Source organism: Salvelinus alpinus, chromosome 28 (assembly GCF_045679555.1).
Source record: "Salvelinus alpinus chromosome 28, SLU_Salpinus.1, whole genome shotgun sequence".
NCBI lineage: Eukaryota > Metazoa > Chordata > Actinopteri > Salmoniformes > Salmonidae > Salvelinus > Salvelinus alpinus.
The window spans coordinates 11,950,431-11,972,906 of NC_092113.1; the positions used below are offsets into that span (position 1 = coordinate 11,950,431).

Sequence of the window (22,476 nt, forward strand, 5' to 3'; positions counted from 1 at the left end):
GACACTTTGATAATGAATAAAGTTGACTTCATTGCTTTTATTGGTAAGGTTATCAATACGACTCAGGTTGTGTAAAGCAGCAGGGTGTGGTGGAAGTTAGTGATTTATTTGGTTTAGAATTGTATTTTCATGGTAGTATAGAATTGGGCAGATCATGATTGACCATACATTCCAGCACAGTAAGTGGCGGCATGCACTCAAACTATTGTTTGCCGACCGCCATGATATAATAGAAGAAGAAGTCGGAGCAAGCCACTCCCTCCTCTCTCCGTTTGTACATTGGGGGCTGTACAGTTGTTTATTAATCAAATTTGTTCAAAGAGCGGAATCATATAAGTAGAGAGGGCTATCTGACGTTTAATATACAATTAAACGTCACAAGTTTGAGCATTCGGTTTGACTCAAGTAATGAAAGATACACATATTTTTCCTAAACACTTGTTTTCAACTAAAAAGAAGTCATGGATATATGCAACGGGATAAGGCGAAAGATAAGAACCCCAAGAAGTCTGCGGGCTTTCAAAAGGCTGGTTGAAGCACAGAACGCCAAAATGAAGACGAAACGGGAGGTAAAACAAGAGGTGGTCAAAGTCTTGAGGGCGCTGGTGGTAGGGAACAACAACGAAGACATCGATGTCCCTATGGAGGAGGACTGTTTCTCAATGAACTTTTCCAAGAACGAGAACCTGGAACATGCTATAGTAATGGCACCACGATACAATCTGTTGCGGGAGGTGGGAAGGGGCAGCTATGGGGTAGTGTTCGAGGCAATTGCTCTGAGGACTGGGGCAAGGGTAGCGGTTAAAAAACTGCAGTGTAACGCTCCCGAAAATGTGGAACTCGCTCTGGCCGAATTCTGGGCCTTGGCAAGCCTGGAGACGAAACACGAGAATGTGGTGCAGCTCGAGGAATGTGTGCTACAAAGGAATGGCATGGCCCAGAAAATGAGTCATGGAAATAAAAGGTCCAAACAATACCTGCGGTTGGTGGAGACTTCATTAAAAGGTAACTAACGTTAGCTAGTTAATGTTTACGTTGACGAAATCCACTGCCTGTTTGGTTGTCCTGTCACCCTTTTAATGACAGTAACTCGATTGAATTGATAAGATAGCTTGCTAGTTAGATCTGTGATCAATACAGAGCAGGCCAATCAACACAATGGTTTCGTTAACAAGCTAGCTGCTAGCTCAGTGTTTTACCCATTGTTTGCTAAAAGTAGGCTAATTTTGCAAAAGTGCTGATCAACATATTAAAAAAAACGAGGTGGATAAGGGAAATAAACCAAAAGTTTTGAAAACATTGTGTAACACGTTACCTATTGTTTCTATTAGGAGACTTGTTAGATGGGAGGGCAGTATGTAAACATCTAGAATAGTTTATCCATCATTATTGATTTCGTAATCAATTGTACGTTGCTTAGTGTCATACATTTGTTTTTAGTAAAAAGATTTTCCCACCTATAGGTTCACGCTGCCATACTGTTGTATAGGCAGTTTGCTATTTCCAGCACTTGAGAGAACACAGTGTTCTAGTTGGCTATCAGTTAACTCTCTCCTGGTAGCAAATTTGCATACATTTTTAAATTAAGCAATCAATATTTGATGCAATTAATGATATTAACCTATGCTATTTCCTCATATTTCTTATTATTAAATTCTCTCCACTTAATTGTATTTTTTCCTAATCAAGCTTATTTAACCTAAATGTAAAATGTATATTAATTAAATAGGAGTCTAATTATTTATAATTTTGAGAAAAATATACTTCTGAATCTTGTTTTTAATCTCTAGGCTTAAAGTTTAGAGCTTTTAGCCCCTGTACTGCCTTTGCTGCCCATTTTATAGTTGGCAATGGGCAATTCCACGGTAACTAAATTAGGCTGACTTTTTTTTAACTTAAAAATGTTGCAAAACAAAAACCATTGAAATCAAAGTTTATCAAACTATACAACTCTCTAGACAAGGACACATTTGAAGTATTTCCACTGAACATTTTACAAAAACACATTTACTGAAAGAACTGTGCAGATGCTAAGTTTGGTAACAGAATTATGAGTTTTTATCACTTAATTATTAAAACAAACATGATATCAGTAAAAATACTGTAACTAATTGGTAAGTAGGTCTACCTTCTGTGAAATGTCATGATCCTCCCTCCTCATGAGGGAGAGAAATTAGAAAATATCTTAAAGAATTACAAAGCACAAGGCAATGTTTCCTGAACTTACAGAAGGCAAATCATTTATCAAAACTAAATATGTGTAGGTAATAGTTGGCAGGGTTCTTTACATCAACATTATTGTGTGTTATTTATATTACCGTAAGACTTTTTCTGGTAGATGTTATCTAAGACCCCTTTTCTATCTGTTTGACCAGAAATCAGAACCTTTGCGTATTCCTAATTTTTAGGATGGTAAATGGTTGAAAAATGTATATATGCCTTAATTATATATATTTTTTAAATATATATATATATATATATATATATATATATATATATATGACTATTAGCTTTCATTTTACATGCTCCTATAAACTTCACATGTTGGTGCTCATGGGTCCTTTTACATGGAAATGTCCTTATGTAAGTGTCACCATTCGGGCCATTACACTTGTCAACAAATTAAATATTAATCTTGACTTCTTTTTAGCCAATAGCCATCATTTTTAAAGACAGAAGGAGCTTCTCTGGGCTAAATAGTCTAAAAGTCAATAGAATTTTTTGGGCAATTTTTTTTTACATTATCATCAATATTGGTCAGGTTAACCCACTTTCTGCACAGATTTGAGAGCATAGTGTTCTGAAGTCTAATGAACATAGGATGATCATCATATTTATGAAAGCTTGTTGGCCAATATGTGCTCAGCCAACACAATTCAGCACTGTCTTATATGTAGGCTAGGCTACAGGGATACGGCACTATAGTGTTGTCTGCAATGCCATCTCACAAAGCTGCATTGTGTTGCTCAGGGCTTGTCCGGCAGGAAATTATAAACTTGATGCCATCTTGGAACAAGTTTCTGTCTGAGTTGATAAAGTAAGCTAGTTGTTGTATTGTATCTTGCACAATTAGGTTACTCCCTGCATTTTATAAACTGAAATACTACATTTTGAAACAAGTTTTATTTAAATTTCCCCATAGATTTTCAGAACTAAAAATGTTGCCTATTCGGACCTTACCAATATCAGCAAGTCAATTAATGCGTTAGCCAATACCAAAACAATGGTTGACATTGTAGTTTAAAACAATTCATGAGACAGGTATTTGTACCTATTATTTTTTTCTCCAACTTCTCTCTACCCTTGTCCCACTGTAGACTTTGTTCACATCCTGGGGGTGTGACATTGTTGAAGGCAGTAGAGGGATGAAAAACAAATAGGATAAAGGGGGTTAATGGGGTACTGTTTACATACCCATTTAAATCCCAGGTTCAACCCCGCCATGTTGCCGACACTAGAGGGACTTGGCCTTGACTGTCTGAAGGGATTTGTAGTCCTATAGCTTGCATTAGTTCAACTCACCCTCCTCAGCTCTCAAATATGCTGACTAAGCCTGAACATTGTGGGGCACAGACAGATTACCTGTGTTTGCATTGAGTTGTAGTCTTTGGACACAGTCCCAGATACCCTAGCCAAGATCAGTGCATTGCTGATTGCACTGTTGCACACAGCCCTATCTTAATGTGTGTAGATAGTGCGCGACAGTTTATTTAGGCCTAAGCAACAAGTCCCATTTGTTTTAATAGAGATCGTTGCACATGATGTGGAAGGCGGGCGGGGCGTAGTTAGTGTTTTCAAAGCGGAAAGCCGCTCAATGCGATGGAAGCCTACTCTTGCTAAACCCGCTTTAATGTTTAAAACCGACCTAACCTGATTTAACTTCTAATGAGCAAGCATAAAAAGACTGACCTATGACTCAGCATCGGAAGCACTCGTTGAGCACGCTGTCATTTCCCTCAGATCTGGGTCAAATTAGCGAGACATTGTTTGTTTTGGTTCAAGCATTTCTCTCCTCCACTGTTGCCTGAACATGTTGGACGCGTTGCAAGTTGGGGATAATGCTTAAAGTACATTTATTATTGGCCGCCCATTGAGAATGTTAGTCTACTGGTTGATGGGGACCAGAAGGAAACCATAGACCATTACATGCTGACCGGAGGCGTGCCATCGCACGCATGTTGATTTTGTCCATCCACACCAGACGTGATCAGGACACGCAGGTTGAAATATCAAAACAAACTCTGAACCAACTATATTAACTTGGGGACAGGTCGAAATGCATGAAACATTCATGGCAATTTAGCTTGCTGCTGTTTGCTAATTTGTCCTGGGATATAAACACTAGGTTGTTATTTTACCTGAAATGCACGAGGTCCTCTACTCTGACAATTAATCCACAGATAAAAGGGTAAACCGAGTTAGTTTCTAGTAATTTCTCACCCTTCATGCTTCTTTTTCGGACTTTATATGTAGGTTGGCAACCAACTTTAAGGTACATTACCACCACCAACTGCACTGGAGTATGGACCTCAGTTCATCTTTCAATCACCCACGTGGGTATATGATCCTAAAAACCAATGAGGAGATGGGAGCTGCGGGACTTGCAGCGCGTCAAAAAAAAAAAAGCATGTTAGTCACATTCATTAGCCTACATCACTCTGTGATTTGTTGTTTTTCCAAGTTTTTGTCATGGCACACATGAAATCCCATATTGTCACAAATGTTAGTGATTAAAAGCACCATGGTGCTTGCCACCAGATTGGCTTTGTTCCCTTCAGTCTTTGTTGTATGCTCAAAACGCTGAGTCGAACACTGTTCTTTTTAATTCATCCAAGAATCATCTCAAGGCATAGCGGGAGTGAGCGGGTGTAAGCGGGTATCCGAGGCCTGCGCAATATTGCTGAGCTACAATAAATTAAGCCTAGTGTATGAGGCCTCTCACTGTCAAGTGTGTGTGTTTTTGCTACCCTTTTAATGCCGTTTTGTCTTTCCCCAGGTGAGCGGATTCTGGGCTACCCAGAGGAGCCGTGCTACCTGTGGTTCGTCATGGAGTTCTGCGAGGGCGGGGACCTCAACCAGTACATCCTGTCACGGCGGCCTGACCCGCGCACCAACAAGAGCTTCATGCGTCAGCTGACCAGCGCCGTGGCCTTCCTGCACAAGAACAACATTGTGCACCGCGACCTCAAGCCCGATAACATCCTCATCTCCCAGAAGTCGGGCTTTCCTGTACTCAAAGTGGCCGACTTCGGCCTCAGCAAGGTCTGCGCTGGCTTTGGCGCCGGTGGCAACGATGGCGATGAGCACCCCACAGCTGGTGGCGGGGACGGCAGCAACAACAAGAACGTGAACAAGTTCTGGCTGTCGTCGACTTGCGGCTCGGACTTCTTCATGGCGCCCGAGGTGTGGGAGGGCCATTACACGGCCAAGGCTGACATCTTCGCCCTGGGCATTATCATCTGGGCCATGCTGGAGCGGATCACCTTCATTGACGCAGAGTCGAAGCGCGAGCTGCTAGGCACCTATGTGCGGCAGGGCAGCGAGATCGTGCCAGTGGGCGAGGCGCTGCTGGGAAACCCCAAGATGGTCCTCCACATCCCGCAGAAGACACGCAGCACCATGTCGGAGGAGGTGAAGAAGCTGCTGCAGGACATGCTGGCGGTCAACCCCCAGGACCGGCCCGACGCCTTCCAGCTGGAGGAGCGGGTGGACCAAGTCACGCGTGCTGCGTGACACTCCTCCCGTTCCCCTTTCCAACCCCTGGTCAGTCAGAGAAGGGACTGCTCTTTTACCAGGTAGGTTATCTTCCTTCTCACATAGACACACACACATTTCACCTGCTCACTCACTCATCATATAGCTTCACTGAAGAGTTGACCCTTATTAAATGTGACCTAGTTGATCCTATTTGAATGTATGTTGATCCTATTTTACTGTCAATTGATCCTATATCAGTCAACTGTTTAGCAGCCCTGTCAGTGCCCTCCTGATTTGTTAGTATGTCACTCGTGTATTTGGTCTGCCTCCACTTAACTTTCAAGAATCGCATTCCTTTGCTAAGTAGGGGTCAGTTCTTTTTAATTTATTTAATTTTTATTTAACCTTTATTTAACTAGGCAAGTCAGTTTAAGAACAAATTTACAATGTTATTTACAATAACGGCCAAACCCTAACCCGGACAACGCTGGGCCAATTGTGCGCCGCCCTATGAGACTCCCAATCACGGCCCGTTGTGATACAGCCTGGAATCGAACCAGGGTCTGTAGTGACGCCTCTAGCACTGAGATGCAGTGCCATAGACTGCTGCGCCACTCGGGAGCCTTGTATTAATACCCATGTAAATCAGTGAAAGCTATTCTCCTCACTGCCACATTGACTTTAATCTGAGATAAACTGTTCTTGACTTAGCAGAGGCTTTCGCCTCCCCTCTCTGTTCAGTCGCACTCAGTGCCGCTACACAAGAGAACTGGTAGGCTGGTAATGCCTTGACGCACAGTCTGCTGTTTCAAATACAAACATGCTGGTCCTGAGTCCAGACAAGCAATTCTGCATGCCAGAGATCCCTCGCTCGGTCTCTTACGACTCACTAGTTTTTCTGTTTATTCATCTGACTGCTCCTCCCTCCCCCTCTTTTTTATTTTTTCTCTTTCTTCTTTCTCTCTGGCTTTAATCAAAACCATGCTATCTGCCCTGAGGGGCAAAGTGTACCCTGTGCGGTTGCCAGTGCCATTCCAAACTGCATCGCTCCCTCCCTCTCTGGCCCACTTTTCGTTCTTTCATAACGCTCTCCTGCTCTGACAGATCATCCCCTCAGGGGCCTTTAGTTTAACACTATGTTTGCCTGTAGATGAGCAGATCAGCTGGGCTCGTCTGCTTTCCAAAGCCAAACCCGGTCCAGCCCTCCACTTCCTGCTGCTCCTCCTCTGCGTGTGTATGGGAGATGGTATCAGTGCTCTGCAAAGTTGAGTAACAGATGCCCTTTGCTTACCTCTCAGGTGCACTCACATCACATTTGATCATGACTTATTGGAATTTCTTGGCAGGCTGCTTAATTCCAGTTGTCTTAGCCATTTGGACTTTCAGGGCGTCTAAGGACATTGTGCCATGTCAGTCTTTGGGCCGTGGATGTCCTCACCTTGTTTTTCGGAGAGACTAAGTAGACTACTCCCAGTGCCTCTGTGGTTGGCTGTAAGACACCCGTTTCTTTTGAATACTTGACCTGCGCACACTCAAAGTATTTGAAAGAAAACAAGTACTTTGAACCCAGGTTTCGGCACACTCATTGCCAGGGGGAAATGCAGCACGGAACAAAAAGTGTAAATCATAGTCCACAGACGCTGAGACACAATAGTCCGGGTTCCCATTGTGACATAGCTACAAGGCTCTGAGACCACCATCCGCGGTGGATAATAATCCCGAACACGGACCTCCCCACAGTTCTCAACTGAAAGCCAATGGTCCAATATTCTACAACACTGCTTTTGTGCTTAGCGTACACATTTTGGACTATGATAAACCCTTAAAGAGTAACTGTCAGACACTGGGTGAGCCACATGCTCCATTCTTCATGGGCTGATTTAATTAAGTCTGTGCTGGACTGATTTTGTTCATCCCACAAGAGCTGGTCCCGAACCCGAGCACAGTCCTGAAAATGTTATTTTAGGCGTATGTGACGCAGCTTGCTTGGCAGCCCCTGTCCCAGCAATTTTACACCATATAGACAAGATCAAAATGCACAAAAATAGCCTAAACAATGTGTTAAAAATACCAGAGATTCTCACATGGGACATTTTATTTTTGGCTATCGGTAGTGCTCATTATTGGGCTATTTCAGCCAATAGGCTAGACATAGTTTGGAAGAGAGCAGAGTTGGGGAGAAATGGAATAGGAGAGCAGACACTTGACTTGAGCTATGTTTTGCATACGTTTAGGAGTGGGAGTAAAATAAATAATGTTATTCATATTTAGTAGATGTTGGAGCCTATCATATCCTATTTTTTTGTCACATGCTTCGTAAACAACAGGTGTAGATTAACAGTGAAATGTTTACTTACTGGCCCTTCCCAACAATGCTGAGATAAACATTGAAAAATAATAGAAAGATAATAACATAAGGAATAAATACACAATGAGTAAAGATAAGGGGTGACAGTACCAAGTCGATGTGCTTGGTTACGAGGTAATTTAATTAGATATGTACACAGTTCCTTTAGAAAGTATTCATACCCCTTGACTTATTCCAAATGTTGTTGTTACAGACTGAATTCAAAATGGATTAAATATATTTTAAGTCACCCATCTATACACAATAACCCATAATGACAAAGTGAACACATGTTTTCAGAATTCTCTGCAAATGTATTGAACTACTTTGTAGATGCACCTTTGGTGGTGGTTACAGCTTTCAGTAGTCTTTGGTATGTCTGTATCTGCTTTGCACATATGGATTTGGGGATTTTCTTCCATTCTTCCTTGCAGATGTTCTCAAGCGCTTAAGTTAGATGGGGAGCGGCAGTGAGCAGCAATCTTCAAGTCTTTCCACATATTTTCAATGTGATTCATGTCTGGGCTTTGGCTGGGCCACTTAAGGACTTTCACATTCTTGTTCTGAAGCCATTCCGGCGTTTTGTCTGTGTGCTTGGGGTCATTGTCCTGTATGAATGTGGTTTTCCTCTGGTTTTCTCCAGACAGCACTTTGCATTCAGGCCAAAGAGTTAACATTTTCTCATCAGACCATAGAATATTTTGCCTGTCTTTTCATGTGCCTTTTTGCAATCTCCAAGCGTGCCGTCATTTGCCTTTTTCTCAGGCGTGGTTTCCGTCGGGACTCTCTTCCATAAATCCCAGATTGGTGAAGTGCTTTAGAAACTGTTGTCCTTCTGGCAGGTTCTCCCATTTCAGCCAAGGAGCTTTGTAGTTCTGCCAGAGTGATCATTCCCTGACCAAGGTCCTTCTTGCCCGGTTGCTCATTTAGGTTGGACGGCCAGCTCTTGGCAGGGTCTGGGTAGTTCCATATTTCCTAATGTTTCCCACTGTGCGGTTGAAAACGTTCAACATTCTAGACATTTTTTATACCCTTCCCCAGATATATGCTTCATTACAATTCAATATTGGAAATCTTTGAACAGTTCCTTGGACTTCATTGTATAGTTTCTGCTCTGACATGCACTGTCAACTGTGGGACCTTATATAGACAGGTATGTTTCTTTCTAAATCATGTCCAAACAATTGAATTGGCAACAGGAAAGGGAGATACCTAGTCAGTTGTCCAACTGAATGTATTCAACTGAAATGTGTCTTCCGCATTTAACCCAACCTGTCTGATTCAGAGAGGTGCGGGGGGCTGCCTTAATCGACATCCTTGTCTTCGGCACACGGGGAACAGTGGGTTAACTGCCTTGCTCAGGGGCAGAATGACAGATATTTACCTCGTCAGCTCGGGGATTCGATCCAGCAACCTTCCGGTTACTGGCCCAACGCTTTAACCACTAGGCTACATAGGTGGACTCCAATGAAGATGTAGTGACATCTCAAGGATTATCCAAGGACATTTGATGCACCTGAGCTCAAGTGTCATAGCAAAGGGGTGTGAATACTTATTTCAATTAGATATTTAACTTTCAATAAATTTGCAAACATTTCTGGAAACATGTTTTCACTTTTTCATTATGGGGTATTGTGCGCAGATGGGTGAGAAATTCATTTAGAATTCAGGCTTTAACACAACAAAATCTGGAATAAGTTTAAGGGGTATGAATACTTTCTGAAGGCTCTGTATGGGTAGGAGTAAAGTGACTAGGCAACAGGATAGATGATGAGCAGCAGCGTATGTGATGAGTCAGAAGAGTTAGTACAAAGCAGGATCAATGCAGATAGTCAGCGAGAATTAGCCTTTATGAATAGTGCGACAGAGTTGCTTTTAATACAATAGAAAAAACAGAAAGACAACCTTTTAGAAAATCTGCTGGACTTAAAAAGTTGTCTGTCTGACCGCCCTCTCCCGCCCGCAGCATGAAAACCGCTGATCGCGCCGCAATGATCTCTGTCGGGGCCCACGGGAATGCAGCGCTCTGCTTGGTTGCATGGATACAACTGAGACTTCAAGCAGCAGACAGCTCGGAGGAATGGGACAATTTTGTCAAGAATCTCGTCAAAAACGTGTCAACTCAAAGCCTCTGTGGATTAAGACAGTAGCCTCACGCTACGTTAGCGCACATTTTAATTGAATTTGTTGAATGTGTTAGATTGTGCTCGAAGGATCCTCCTAATAACCCTAATCCCTCGTAGATGAGATTGAGGACTGGATGGTTTAGATAACTGAAGTTCCAATCTGAACTTGAATCCAGATGGTCAGAGTTTTTGGGGCACTCTGACCAATCCCCAATGCTTTAGACTGCCGTTCACCTTTTTCCCCCTCGCCACTCCCCTCCCAGCTGCCCAGTGAGCTGTGAGTGTCAGTGAGTTAACTGTGAAGTAGGGCTGGGCGCAATAATCAAGGTTTTGTTAAAATGTTTGTTCTCATGCTGTCTTTTTGGTCTCATCTGCTTCACTCCTGCTGTTACTGTGCACCTTCTCATTTCCACACATCCAGCAAACCCCGGCCACTCACCACATCAAAGATGAGAGATCACTTCTTCCTCACTGATTTGGCCCAACAGAATCATATGGACACGAAAGACATTGACCTTATTTTACTGTAATAGAGAAGTGACCCTTTCTATTGGTCCTCTTTTTATGTTTCAGCTTCTCAAATTGCACGCAGAGCAGACTACTAAAACAGGAGTAGCAATGAATATTGATTGTTGTGCGGTACCACTTACTGTTAGAAGCATTTTAGCCAAAGACTGATATACTAGCTGTTCTGGTTAAATTTGTAACAAAAAGGGCGTTTTCATAGACTGACTTGAAAGCCATATCAGTGAATATTGCAAAAAAGCAGGAAAAACTATTTTGATAAAATAATTCAATTATTAGTGGGTCTTATGGTTGTGGAAGGCTTATATTTAGCCTAGGTATAACTTCACAAGCCCTGAATTCATTAGATTATTGCTGACTGTTTGAAATGCAGTGTATTTGAACGTTAATTGTACAACAAAGCTTACTAAGAGAACATTTAAAAAAAAGTCTCTCTCTGTCTATATATATACAGTGGGGAGAACAAGTATTTGATACACTGCCGATTTTGCAGGTTTTCCTACTTACAAAGCATGTAGAGGTCTGTCATTTTTATCATAGGTACACTTCAACTGTGAGAGACGGAATCTAAAACAAAAATCCAGAAAATCACATTGTATGATTTTTAAGTAATTAATTTGCATTTTATTGCATGACATAAGTATTTGATCACCTACCAACCAGTAAGAATTCCGGCTCTCACAGACCTGTTAGTTTTTCTTTAAGAAGCCCTCCTGTTCTCCACTCATTACCTGTATTAACTGCACCTGTTTGAACTCGTTACCTGTATAAAAGACACCTGTCCACACACTCAATCAAACAGACTCCAACCTCTCCACAATGGCCAAGACCAGAGAGCTGTGTAAGGACATCAGGGATAAATTGTAGACCTGTACAAGGCTGGGATGGGCTACAGGACAATAGCCAAGCAGCTTGGTGAGAAGGCAACAACTGTTGGCACAATTATTAGAAAATGGAAGAAGTTCAAGATGACGGTCAATCACCCTCGGTCTGGGGCTCCATGCAAGATCTCACCTCGTGGGGCATCAATGATCATGAGGAATGTGAGGGATCAGCCCAGAACTACACGGCAGGACCTGGTCAATGACCTGAAGAGAGCTGGGACCACAGTCTCAAAGAAAACCATTAGTAACACACTACGCCGTCATGGATTAAAATCCTGCAGCGCACGCAAGGTCCCCCTGCTCAAGCCAGCGCATGTCCAGGCCCGTCTGAAGTTTGCCAATGACCATCTGGATGATCCAGAGGAGGAATGGGAGAAGGTCATGTGGTCTGATGAGACAAAAATAGAGCTTTTTGCTCTAAACTCCACTCGCCGTGTTTGGAGGAATAGAAGGATGAGTACAACCCCAAGAACACCATCCCAACCGTGAAGCATGGAGGTGGAAACATCATTCTTTGGGGATGCTTTTCTGCAAAGGGGACAGGACGACTGCACCGTATTGAGGGGAGGATGGATGGGGCCATGTATCGCGAGATCTTGACCAACAACCTCCTTCCCTCAGTAAGAGCATTGAAGATGGGTCGTGGCTGGGTCTTCCTGCATGACAACGACCCGAAACACACAGCCAGGGCAACTAAGGAGTGGCTCCGTAAGAAGCATCTCAAGGTCCTGGAGTGGCCTAGCCAGTCTCCAGACCTGAACCCAATAGAAAATCTTTGGAGGGAGCCGAAAGTCCGTATTGCCCAGCGACAGCCCCGAAACCTGACGGATCTGGAGAAGGTCTGTATGGAGGAGTGGGCCAAAATCCCTGCTGCAGTGTGTGCAAACCTGGTCAAGAACTACAGGAAACGTATGATCTCTGTAATTGCAAACTAAGGTTTCTGTACCAAATATTCAGTTCTGCTTTTCTGATGTATCAAATACTTATGTCATGCAATAAAATGCAAATTAATTACTTAAAAATCATACAATGTGATTTTCTGGATTTTTGTTTTAGATTCCTTCTCTCACAGTTGAAGTGTACCTATGATAAAAATTACAGACCTCTACATGCTTTGTAAGTAGGAAAACCTGCAAAATTGTCAGTGTATCAAATACTTGTTCTCCCCACTGTATATAAAGAGAGATATATATCATATCATTATCCACCTATAAATTTGAAAAGAATCAAGATATGTTTTTTTTAGGCCATATCGCCTAGCTGCGTAGTGTTGCGTGTCTCTCGACCGGTGTGGAGTGGCCTCATTTTCTCCTGCAGAATGCAGGGATAGCCGTTATGCCTGTTATGTAACCCACCCCTGGTACCCTGTCTGATGGGAGAATCCATCATCTGTCACACAGGGGGGGATTAGATCTTGAGAACACAGAGCGGGTGGAGGGGGTGAATATGGTAGGTTGAGGGGGTTATCGGGGGCTTACAGTGAGGTGGTGGGGTTTTAAACCTGTGTTAAATACAAATCCTTTCAGTGCGCAAGGATCAGGCTGAACTGAAAGTGACATCTTCTCTGTCCAGTACCACCACCACTGCCGTGGGCATCCTCCATCGCTGTTGTTGTCGTCCACCGTCTCTCTCACACACACATACACACACACACACACACACACACACACACACACACACACACACACTTGCGCACTCTCAGAGCGGTCCATGGTTAGTTACTGTTAGCTCCTTCTATGCAAGGGTTTACTGAGGCTCACGTTTGGAACATTTTGTCCTCTGCCTGCCAGCCTGTGTATCTGTGTGCCTCTACCCAGATAAACCAGGCCAATGCGCTTTAGTTTCCCCCCGCCTTTACTTAAACGGAGGTTGTGTTTTATTTTCAGCATCTGTGTTTTGTTGGCCATCTTTTTTTATTGAGATGATTTTGTATGAACTGAGGGATTTCGAGTGCCCTGCACTTGAGTAACATCAACAGGGAACATTGACTGTGGTGCCTTACGCAAGCCTTTCTATGTACAGTGTATAGGTTCCAAACTGGGTCTAGTTCAACCCTATCCTAGGGCACACGGTACACTTTAGGTGAGCAGAAGAACGCATGTTCAAACTTGGAAGTCGCTCTCTCTCTCTCTCTACTATGAGTCTCTATGGAAATGGTGTTGTTTAGAAAGTGGTTTGGCTGTATGGTACAGCATGTACTCAATGTGTTCTGTGGGTGTGTCTCACCGTATGTATAGATGCTTGTTGTCATGGAAACTGGTTGGGGGGGGTGACTGACGTCAGTGAAAGCTAAACACGATATTCGAGTTGATTGAGAAATGCCAGCAGGGGGACACTTTTTATATATGATTTTGGGGGGAGTGGAGGGCGGGTGTCCAAGAACGAGAGCGTTTTTGCATAGTTATGTAACCGGGGTGTTTTGAACTTTGTTTGCTGTATGCACCCCTCGGTCTCGTTTCACCCTGCCTTCCACTGCCTGTGTTACTGACTGGCAGTGCTGGGGTTCTGCATTGGCGTGTACAGTTGTGAGTCAACCATATCTGTGCGGTTTGGTGCGGTGTTTGGTTTCAATCACTTTCTTTTGTCAGGCACACTGGAGTAGGCTATACAGTGTGTCTTTTGAGCATTGTTCTGCTGAGCCTCAGTTTGGTCTTCTGCTTGGACCCTTTTTAAACTCTCATTTATTGATAAGATGGGCGTGATCAGCTGGTGTTGTTGCAAAAAGCAGTTAGGAGCTTGCTCTCAGGGATATTTTTAGTGATGAACTCAGATTTTTAGATAAGTCTTACTGCTGCTATAGCTTCACTTAGTGTCTCAAAGATCCACACACGTTTGCCAACCCTGACCGAAACCATGAATCACCACTATCCCACAAATACTCACCCCCGTTGATATCTAATCACTTCAAGATGGGTGAATTACCTGAGGCTGGACGGTGAATTCCTCCCAAACCTGAAAACAAACAGGCAGACACAGCCAACCTCGGTGTGAGCTTGGGCATTGCGTAAGTTGCGTTGCATAAGTTTGTCGGTTTCTCTATTTTGCTTTCTTTTCCCTAAGTGCTTTTAATGGTTTTCAGTGGTGCTGTTGTGGTCGTACAGAGAATGTTATAACTGGTTTTGAGTTTGGGTGAGGACCAGACTCCTCTGCTAGTTTTAATTGCACTCACTCACTCTCTCACTCTCTCACTGTTACAGAACTTGCCTGGCAGTTGTGGGTGGACTGAGGCTTTTCAGCCCTTTTAAAACGCAGGAGCAGAAATGATTATAGTTAGTTGAGTATAAGAGGATGGCACATTGGAGATCTAAAGAGGAGCTTAAAGGCCCAGTGCAGTCAAAAACGTGATTTCCCTGTGTTTTATATATAAATGCAACATGTAAACTGTTGGTTTCATGAGCTGAAATGATCCTTGAAATATTCCTAAAACACAAAAAGCTTATTTCTCTCCAATTTTGTGCAAAAATGTGTTTACATCCCTGTTAAGGTGCATTTCTCCTTTGCCAAGAAAATCCATCCACCTGACAGGTGAGGCATATCAAGAAGCTGATTAAACGGAATGATCATTACACAAGTGCGCCTTGTGCTGGGGACAATACAAGGCACTCTAAAATGTGCCGTTTTGTCCCACAATATATTGCAATAGATGTCTCAAGTTTTGAGGAAGCGTGCAATTGGCATGCTGACTGCAGGAATGTCAACCAGAGCTGTTGCAAGAGAATTGAATGTTCATTTCTCTACCGTAACCCGCCTCCACCATTGTTTTAGAGAATTTGGCAGTACGTCCAACTGGCCTCACAACTGCAGATCACGTGTAACCACGCCAGCCCAGGACCTCCACATCCGGCTTCTTCACCTGCATGATCATCTGAGAGGGGAGGGCCTGGCTCCCAGTGGGTAGTCCTGTTCCCTCACAGGCCCACCCACTGGGAGCCAGGCCCACCCATGTCTGCGCCCTTGCCCAGTCATGGGAAATCCATAGATTAGGGCCTAATTTATTTATTTAAATTGACTGATATCCTTATATGAACTGTAACTCAGTAAAATCTTTGAAATAATACTATGAAAATAATGATGAAACCCTTTTAGTATAAGAACTGTTTGAAAAGACTGCTTGAAATGGTGGAGTTTTGGCCTTCAATGGTGACCTCACCATGCTGTAAATTAGTTAATAGATCAAAAATAGAGTTCCAAACCTCTTTGCCAACAGCTAATGTTCAGTTTTCCCCTCCCCCAGCTCAAACCACTCTGACAGTCCTAGCAAAAGTCTTGCTTGAGAAATTGCTCTGCATGCTAGTGGCATTGGGGAAAGTTGTGTTTCAGCAGACTTTAAATGTCCCTCTGCTCAGAATAGGTGTCTCCCACCTCCCACGAGTCTTGACAGGATCTTTAGCTGGGTTGTGTTCATTAGGCACTAACAGACCAACAGGAAGGGACTACATGGACTCTTCTAATAAGAACCGCTCATTTCCATTTTTCCTTACAAAATATTTGAAAGCATTTTATTTTGCTTGCCCTAATAAAGTGACCCTGGCACAGTCTTCCTCCTCCACCTCCCATTCATGTGCAGGCTTGTTAAGTCGGCTACCACCATCGATCGATCCCCCTGGGCTTAAGAGCAATCCATAATGGCTGGCTTTTAGCCTGACAGTGTCAGCTGCCGCAGGGCCGTTACAGCAGCTGAGAGTGCTGCAAGCAGTTAGTGAAGGAAAGGGGCCCTTTTGCTCATGGAACAAAGTGCTGCAGTGGTTGCTGCATGGGGGGGAGATTTATGGGGTTGTGCAGACTTTTTACAGCCTCAGTGGAGACCACTGTAAAGAAGCTATTTTTTAAACTTGTAAAAATCATCAATATATCAATATCATTTTCATTGTTGTCATTTTTTTTAAATGACATTTGAGCAGTTTGCCTTTTTCATGTCAAGTGGTTTCTTTTTATGCAACAGTCCAGCTGGCCCACTTGTGCACATACATGTGGTATGAGTTATGCAACCTATCCATGGCACGTACTTCACTACTTAATAGTGTGCATCATTGAGATTAAAGCGAAAACTAAAGGATCTGGGTTACGTCATTAATAGTTTCAATGTTTGTTTGTTTTTCGGAGTGGTTGTCATGGTATTTATACCATGACACTATCGGAAATCTCGGACGTGTCAACCAATCAGGGTCTAAATCCCACCAATCTCGCACATCTGAATGGCCTTGCATAATGGCACATTTCTATAGGCTATACATTTTGTATGCACAGTTCAGTGAAATGCACTGGAGTTCCACAGTACACTATTAGCACTGCCTAAAGAATTATGATGGCCTGTATTTCATATTGACGAACATTCAATCATCTTGTTTTCTCTCTTTCTCCACAGATTGGTATACAAACTGAAGGTGGGATTCCACATCTGTACAGAGGTGTAAAAAGGGACTATGAACTGTGAAACCTCTACAATTGCTCCTAAATGTGAAAGAATGGAGGGTTTGCGGTCAGCGCTTCTAAAATCAGGACACCTTTATCGGGAAAGCTATGCAATAAGTCATATGAGAAGTCAGGTCCTCTCCCCTTCCCCCACCGCACCTTTTATTTTTTTAAAGCAGAAAGACATTCACCAATGGACGACGGTCAGGTATGCCGTCGTCCTTGGCACACCTGGTTTGGAATGGGGGCGGCAGTAGCCTTGAGGTTGGAGAAGCAGGCCAGCATCTGGAGGGTTGCCGGTTCGAATCCCACTGCTGAAGAGGGCAAAAATATGGCGGGAGTGAACCAGCAGGTGCCACCTACTTCTCCAACCTAATGTGTGGATGTGTGTGTGTATATCTGGGGGGTTAGATAAAATGTCCATCCTGTAGGGACTAATAAAGTATATCTTATCTTAATGGCCACAAGGAGTAATAATGATTTGTTATTTGATGAGCTGGTCTTCAAAATACATTTTTCTCAATGTTGTTTTTTTATTTGAATTGGTTCGGACATGTACTGATTCTTCCTTCTTCTCCGATGTTGACGTGTGTTGGATGGGGCCACAGGCTAGTATGGATGGATAATCGTTCATGTATATACCGGAGAGGATAACATGTTGCACTGTGTACCCTCTATACCAGAGTTTTACAAAGTATTCCTAAAACGACCGACGCTAATGATGTAGAAGAAGGGACTTGTATACTGTGAATTGGAAATGTGAATTCAGTTCAATACAACTTCATTTATAGACAATTTAGAAAGGTGGGTTATATTGGGTAGTTCAGTACACAGCGCCCCATGTCCCCCGTCCTCAATGTGGACACATTGCACTAGTATCAACCAAGCAGCATCATCAACACCCCTGTTCCCCTCCCTCTACACCCTTGTGCCTTATTAGACTTTCATCAAATGGAGGGGTAACCAATTTGATTCCCAAGTAGTTTGATGTTTTTTTTTTTTTTACATGCAGTATATCATTTTCCCTTGGTAGCAGGCCTATATAATATGATAATATTGTTATGTCGTGCATTTGAAGCCAAACGGTGCCATCTCCCTATATAAGATCATAAAATGGTTTTAGGGGAATTACCTATTGCGTAAACCAAATTGTACTAGAGTTGTGGACACTGATGTCACAATTTAATATTGGGCTAAATATAAATTGATTATGTTATATATCCCAAATATTTGGTATGAAACGGAATCATGTTAATTTCAGACCGAAAAATTTACTGATTAGCTAGTAAGTGCGATGAAAAGTCTTAAGTTATTGTATGTCACTCACCATTAACTTGACATTGACAGTGTCTTTTTTTTTTTATACAGAAATTAATAATGAAATGTAACTGTTGGCTACTGTGAGCATGTTATGGTTTCAATGTGAGGTTTGTGTATGAAGATTCAGGACCCTCACCAAAAGGGATTTTCGACTCACTTTAAGCCTAGTGCCAATTAAGGGCAAAGCAGGCAACTGAGTGCTTCGAAATTCCTTTTAAACTCTCATTTACTTCTTTGACTTTGGATTTTGTTACCATAACATTTGCTGATAACATGTAAATAATGCTATGGAATGGGATCAAAAGGACAGTTGTGATCAATAACCTCTGATCTTTGTAATTGAATGGTTTTTGAATATCTGTTGGAGGTTCTTCAGTTTAGGATTGTTTGGCATTGGTAATAATTCCCCCAAGTAGCACCACGACTTAAAAAGTTGTTAAAAAAATCAGTTTCCTCGTTCACCATAGAGCCGTTTTTAGTCGTGTCACTTCACTATAAACAAGATGTGTGTGGGAATAACAGTTGAATGGACAGATACTATTGTACACACACAAAAACGCATAGTCATCGTCGTCGTTTTTCAAACACTACCATTTAAGAGACTACCTTCTAGATTGTGAAGTGTCTTTTTGCAATGTTTCTGACTTCCTAGTATTTTAGTAAGTCCGAGTGACAATACCCGTTCACGTAATGGTTGACAGTCTAAACCAGGGCTGGATCTTTCCAAAAAGCTAATCCTGGATTGCAGAATGTGGACTTCAGCAAGCACCAACCAACAAACAGTTGAACCACAGCATATTGGGCATGTTCCCTGTTATCTATTCGCTTTTATTTTAAGTGAGCACGGTAGTTGACGATTGATTCATAGACATGTTTCCAGGATTCAGTTGGGACCGTATCTTGTGTCAAGGCAACCCATTCTTTCCTTTTTTATTAGTCTAGTCTAGTTTCCCTTTTTATTTCTTTCGTTTACGGCTATTGACAAACACTCAATCTGTTTTTGATAGTCTGGTCCTACCTCAGTCTCCTCCTTCTCTGACCGTTGTCTTTCACTAGACCGTCTCACTAGATTACTTTTAAACTGGTTTCGGTCTAGACCTGTTTCATTTGCATTTTTAGAGGGCCATTTCTTTCATTGTGATCGGTTTAGACTCGAGTCAGTTTTTCTTTAACCTCAACGGTCAAACTCCTCTAAGACGCTTTTAGATGTGTTTTTTCTATTTTCTCCGCTACCGTTAGCTACTCTGATCGCCGTTTGAGATTTTGAATACTTTACCTTCAAGCTTCGCTGCAGATAACACTTAGCTTTTGCCTTTTTATTTTTTAAATATTTTTTTTTTTTTTTTTTTTCAGATAATCTCAGATTAACACACCTCTTTCTCAGATACCTCTATTTTAATGTTAGACTGTACACCCAGTGACACTTAGCTTTACTTAAGAGACCAGTTTGTTACCTGGAAAACCTCTGACCTCTTTCGGTGTTAACAAGTAAGTGAGCACTCCCTTTAACGTCATGGCAACGTCTACTGTTGCATGACTACTCTGCATTCATGTTTTACGTTGAAATATACTGTATATGATAAGGGAACTGAAGCTCTTTCCGCCACCTATTGTTCATACATAATGTTGTATCTTGTTGGGAGTAGTGAAGACTTTGTGTGTAGGTTACATGTGTATTGCCATGGTTTAAGGGGAGCACTAGTCATACAGCTACGGTAATGATTATGCTTAAAAACCAACCCACTCCTCTATGCAACCTTCTTTCACTGTACAAGGAACCAAACCATTTGTTGTGTTCTGTTTGCTCTCCTGAACTACTACTTCTTTCAGCACCTATGTCAAAGTGTGTATACAGTACGCATCATGTAAACTATGAACTTTTTGTTCAAGAAGCTAACTTGAGCCATTAGATGTTTTTAGTAAAGCATCTTTTTTTTGTTATTGCTGTAAATGTTTGACAACTTCAGTTTCTCTTGAAATAAATTATAAAAAATAAGTCTTCTTTTTTTTATTAGGACCAAATCATCAGACCAAATCTTTCATTACACATGCCAAAAACTGCATTTTATCATTAATTGTCCAATATACATTGGGCTCAAACAAACCTCTGCTAGCAGTCTAATCCTTTATGAACTGGTTGAACCACCTATAGCATCTAACCACCAAGTGCATGGCACAACTAGAATAGACAGATTGCATTATAACAAATTATACTCCCACATTTAAGAATGTATGACCATTTTGGTCCTAGTCTTTACAAATGTAATTTATTCTAATTTATAGTCGTCAACTTCTCAGACTAGGCTGTGTTATGTCTGTCTGTCAACCAGCCCCCTACTGTCTGGTGGTCATCTGATTGCAACTGATCTGCAGCAGACTGGGATTCCTGTATATCTGTTTTAGTGCTACCACCCATTCACTGTAGGGCAAACAGCCGCTCTGATCCAAAGGTGTGGGAGACTGCTGTGGGAAACAACTTAGTCCATTTGGGCTTCCACTAAATATACAGCACAGGGGGCTGCTGAGCGGAGGACGGCTCATAGTAATGGCTGGAACAGAATAAATGGAATGGTTTTGAACATTGATTCCATTCACTCCATTCCAGCCGCTATTGTGAGCCGTCATCCTCTCAGCAGCCTCCTGTGCTCTATTTGTCTGTAAATAAATGTGCTATCTAAATTATCGTAGTTGGCGTAGGCTACATTTCCAGTCGGATCATTTTATTTCGGTTGTAAGATGTCAGTCTTCCATGCATCTTTTTCCTGTTTTGATTTAGTTCAGATGGTCTGCTAGTTTTATTCTACAGTTTTTCGTTGCAACCAGGTTTTTTTTGTGGCTCGGGTTTTCCGTGTAATCTCCGTTAGTAGCTTTTCAGAAATCCAGTGGTAACCCGCAGGTTCTGTGTCTTCGTTGCAATACTATGGTTTTAACGAGCTCAACACATTACCCTGTCTCTCACCATTGTATTCCTCAAAAATGACATGACTGTTTGTACTGGTATTATATAACTGGGTGTTTTATACGCTTCATATATTGTTCATTGAGGTGGATCCCTGAAAATGAAAACTAATAAACCACTTTCAAAAATAACTTTTATATAGTCATTTTAAAGACCACAGAGACTACCTTTATTGAGGAGCCAAGCTGCAGTAAAGCAGAGCTCCAAATGATAAACATACAGTCGTGTTGAGGCATGGTGACAAACTTGGCTCATTTTGACCTGAGATGTCTCCAGTAGGGATAGATTATGTGACTTCTTGACTATTGCTTAGCTCAATATTTACAGCTGCGCCATTTAGCTACATTTATGTCTAGGAACAGCCAAGGGCCATGTCCGTTCACAATGCTCCTTGAACCAAAATAAATTCACAGTGACGGGTAACGTCTTCATTGTCATCCAGTCTTGAGCTGGTTCTAACCAATTATTACAAAGATTTTGCCCATATTACCCCTGCATGTGTATGCTAATGATAATATGAGGATAATCTTGCATGTGTATGCTAATGATAAAATGAGGATAATCCTGCATGGGTATGCTAATGATAAGATGAGGATAATTGATCTTTATTAGAAAGCTGACAGAGAGAAAGGAAGAATTAGAGTTGTCATTCATCACAATTGAAGCTATTATCCAAACCATCTCTATCTTCGATAATAGCCACTTCCAGCATCCCCCGCCCCCCGTCAGGGTCCAAAACAAAACTCAGTGAAAGCCATCCAGAGGAACTTTGCCCCCGGTCTCTCCTCTCTTATTGTCTGACTGACCTGTATTTCTTTCCAATAGAAGAGGAACGTGGGGTATTGGGGAACCCTGCAGAGTACCCCTTATTGGCCCCATACGTACAGAGTGCTGTCATCACACTATCAGACCAGAACATGTTAAATGCCCCGCCCTGTCTCTAATACTGTATGTGAAAGACACAGGAGCGCACACGCTCTGCAGACAATGTGTAGCTGCCTCATGTTCCCATGTTCAGCTGGGTACACAATGTACTGAGAGTATATGGAGCGGTGAGGGGAGGTTTGGGAGGCGAAGCGGGGCGGTGTGGGCTAAATAGAGCTAAAGAGGAGTGAGGGAGGGGAAGTTGAAATGGGCAGGGGGGGGGGTGATGTTCAGAGAAGGGCAGCTCTGACATAGGAGGTAATGACCCAGTAGGGATACCAG

At 42.4% G+C, this 22,476-nt stretch overlaps 1 protein-coding gene across 2 annotated transcripts; it reads left to right on the forward strand.

The window, feature by feature from the left end:
• The first annotated feature begins 258 nt into the window (after nucleotides 1-258).
• Nucleotides 259-20,307, forward strand: LOC139557181 (serine/threonine-protein kinase 35-like). Of its 2 annotated transcripts, none has more exons than XM_071371643.1 (3): nucleotides 259-1,005; nucleotides 4,997-5,795; nucleotides 16,945-20,307. In XM_071371643.1, the coding sequence occupies exons 1-2, from the start codon at nucleotides 462-464 to the stop codon at nucleotides 5,731-5,733; spliced, it is 1,281 nt and encodes a 426-aa protein (XP_071227744.1). In that variant the 5' UTR covers nucleotides 259-461; the 3' UTR covers nucleotides 5,734-5,795; nucleotides 16,945-20,307. The 2 variants fall into 2 exon arrangements, with proteins under 2 accessions (XP_071227744.1, XP_071227745.1); XM_071371644.1 differs by lacking the exon at nucleotides 16,945-20,307 and adding an exon at nucleotides 10,011-11,121.
• Nucleotides 20,308-22,476: the final 2,169 nt, after the last annotated feature.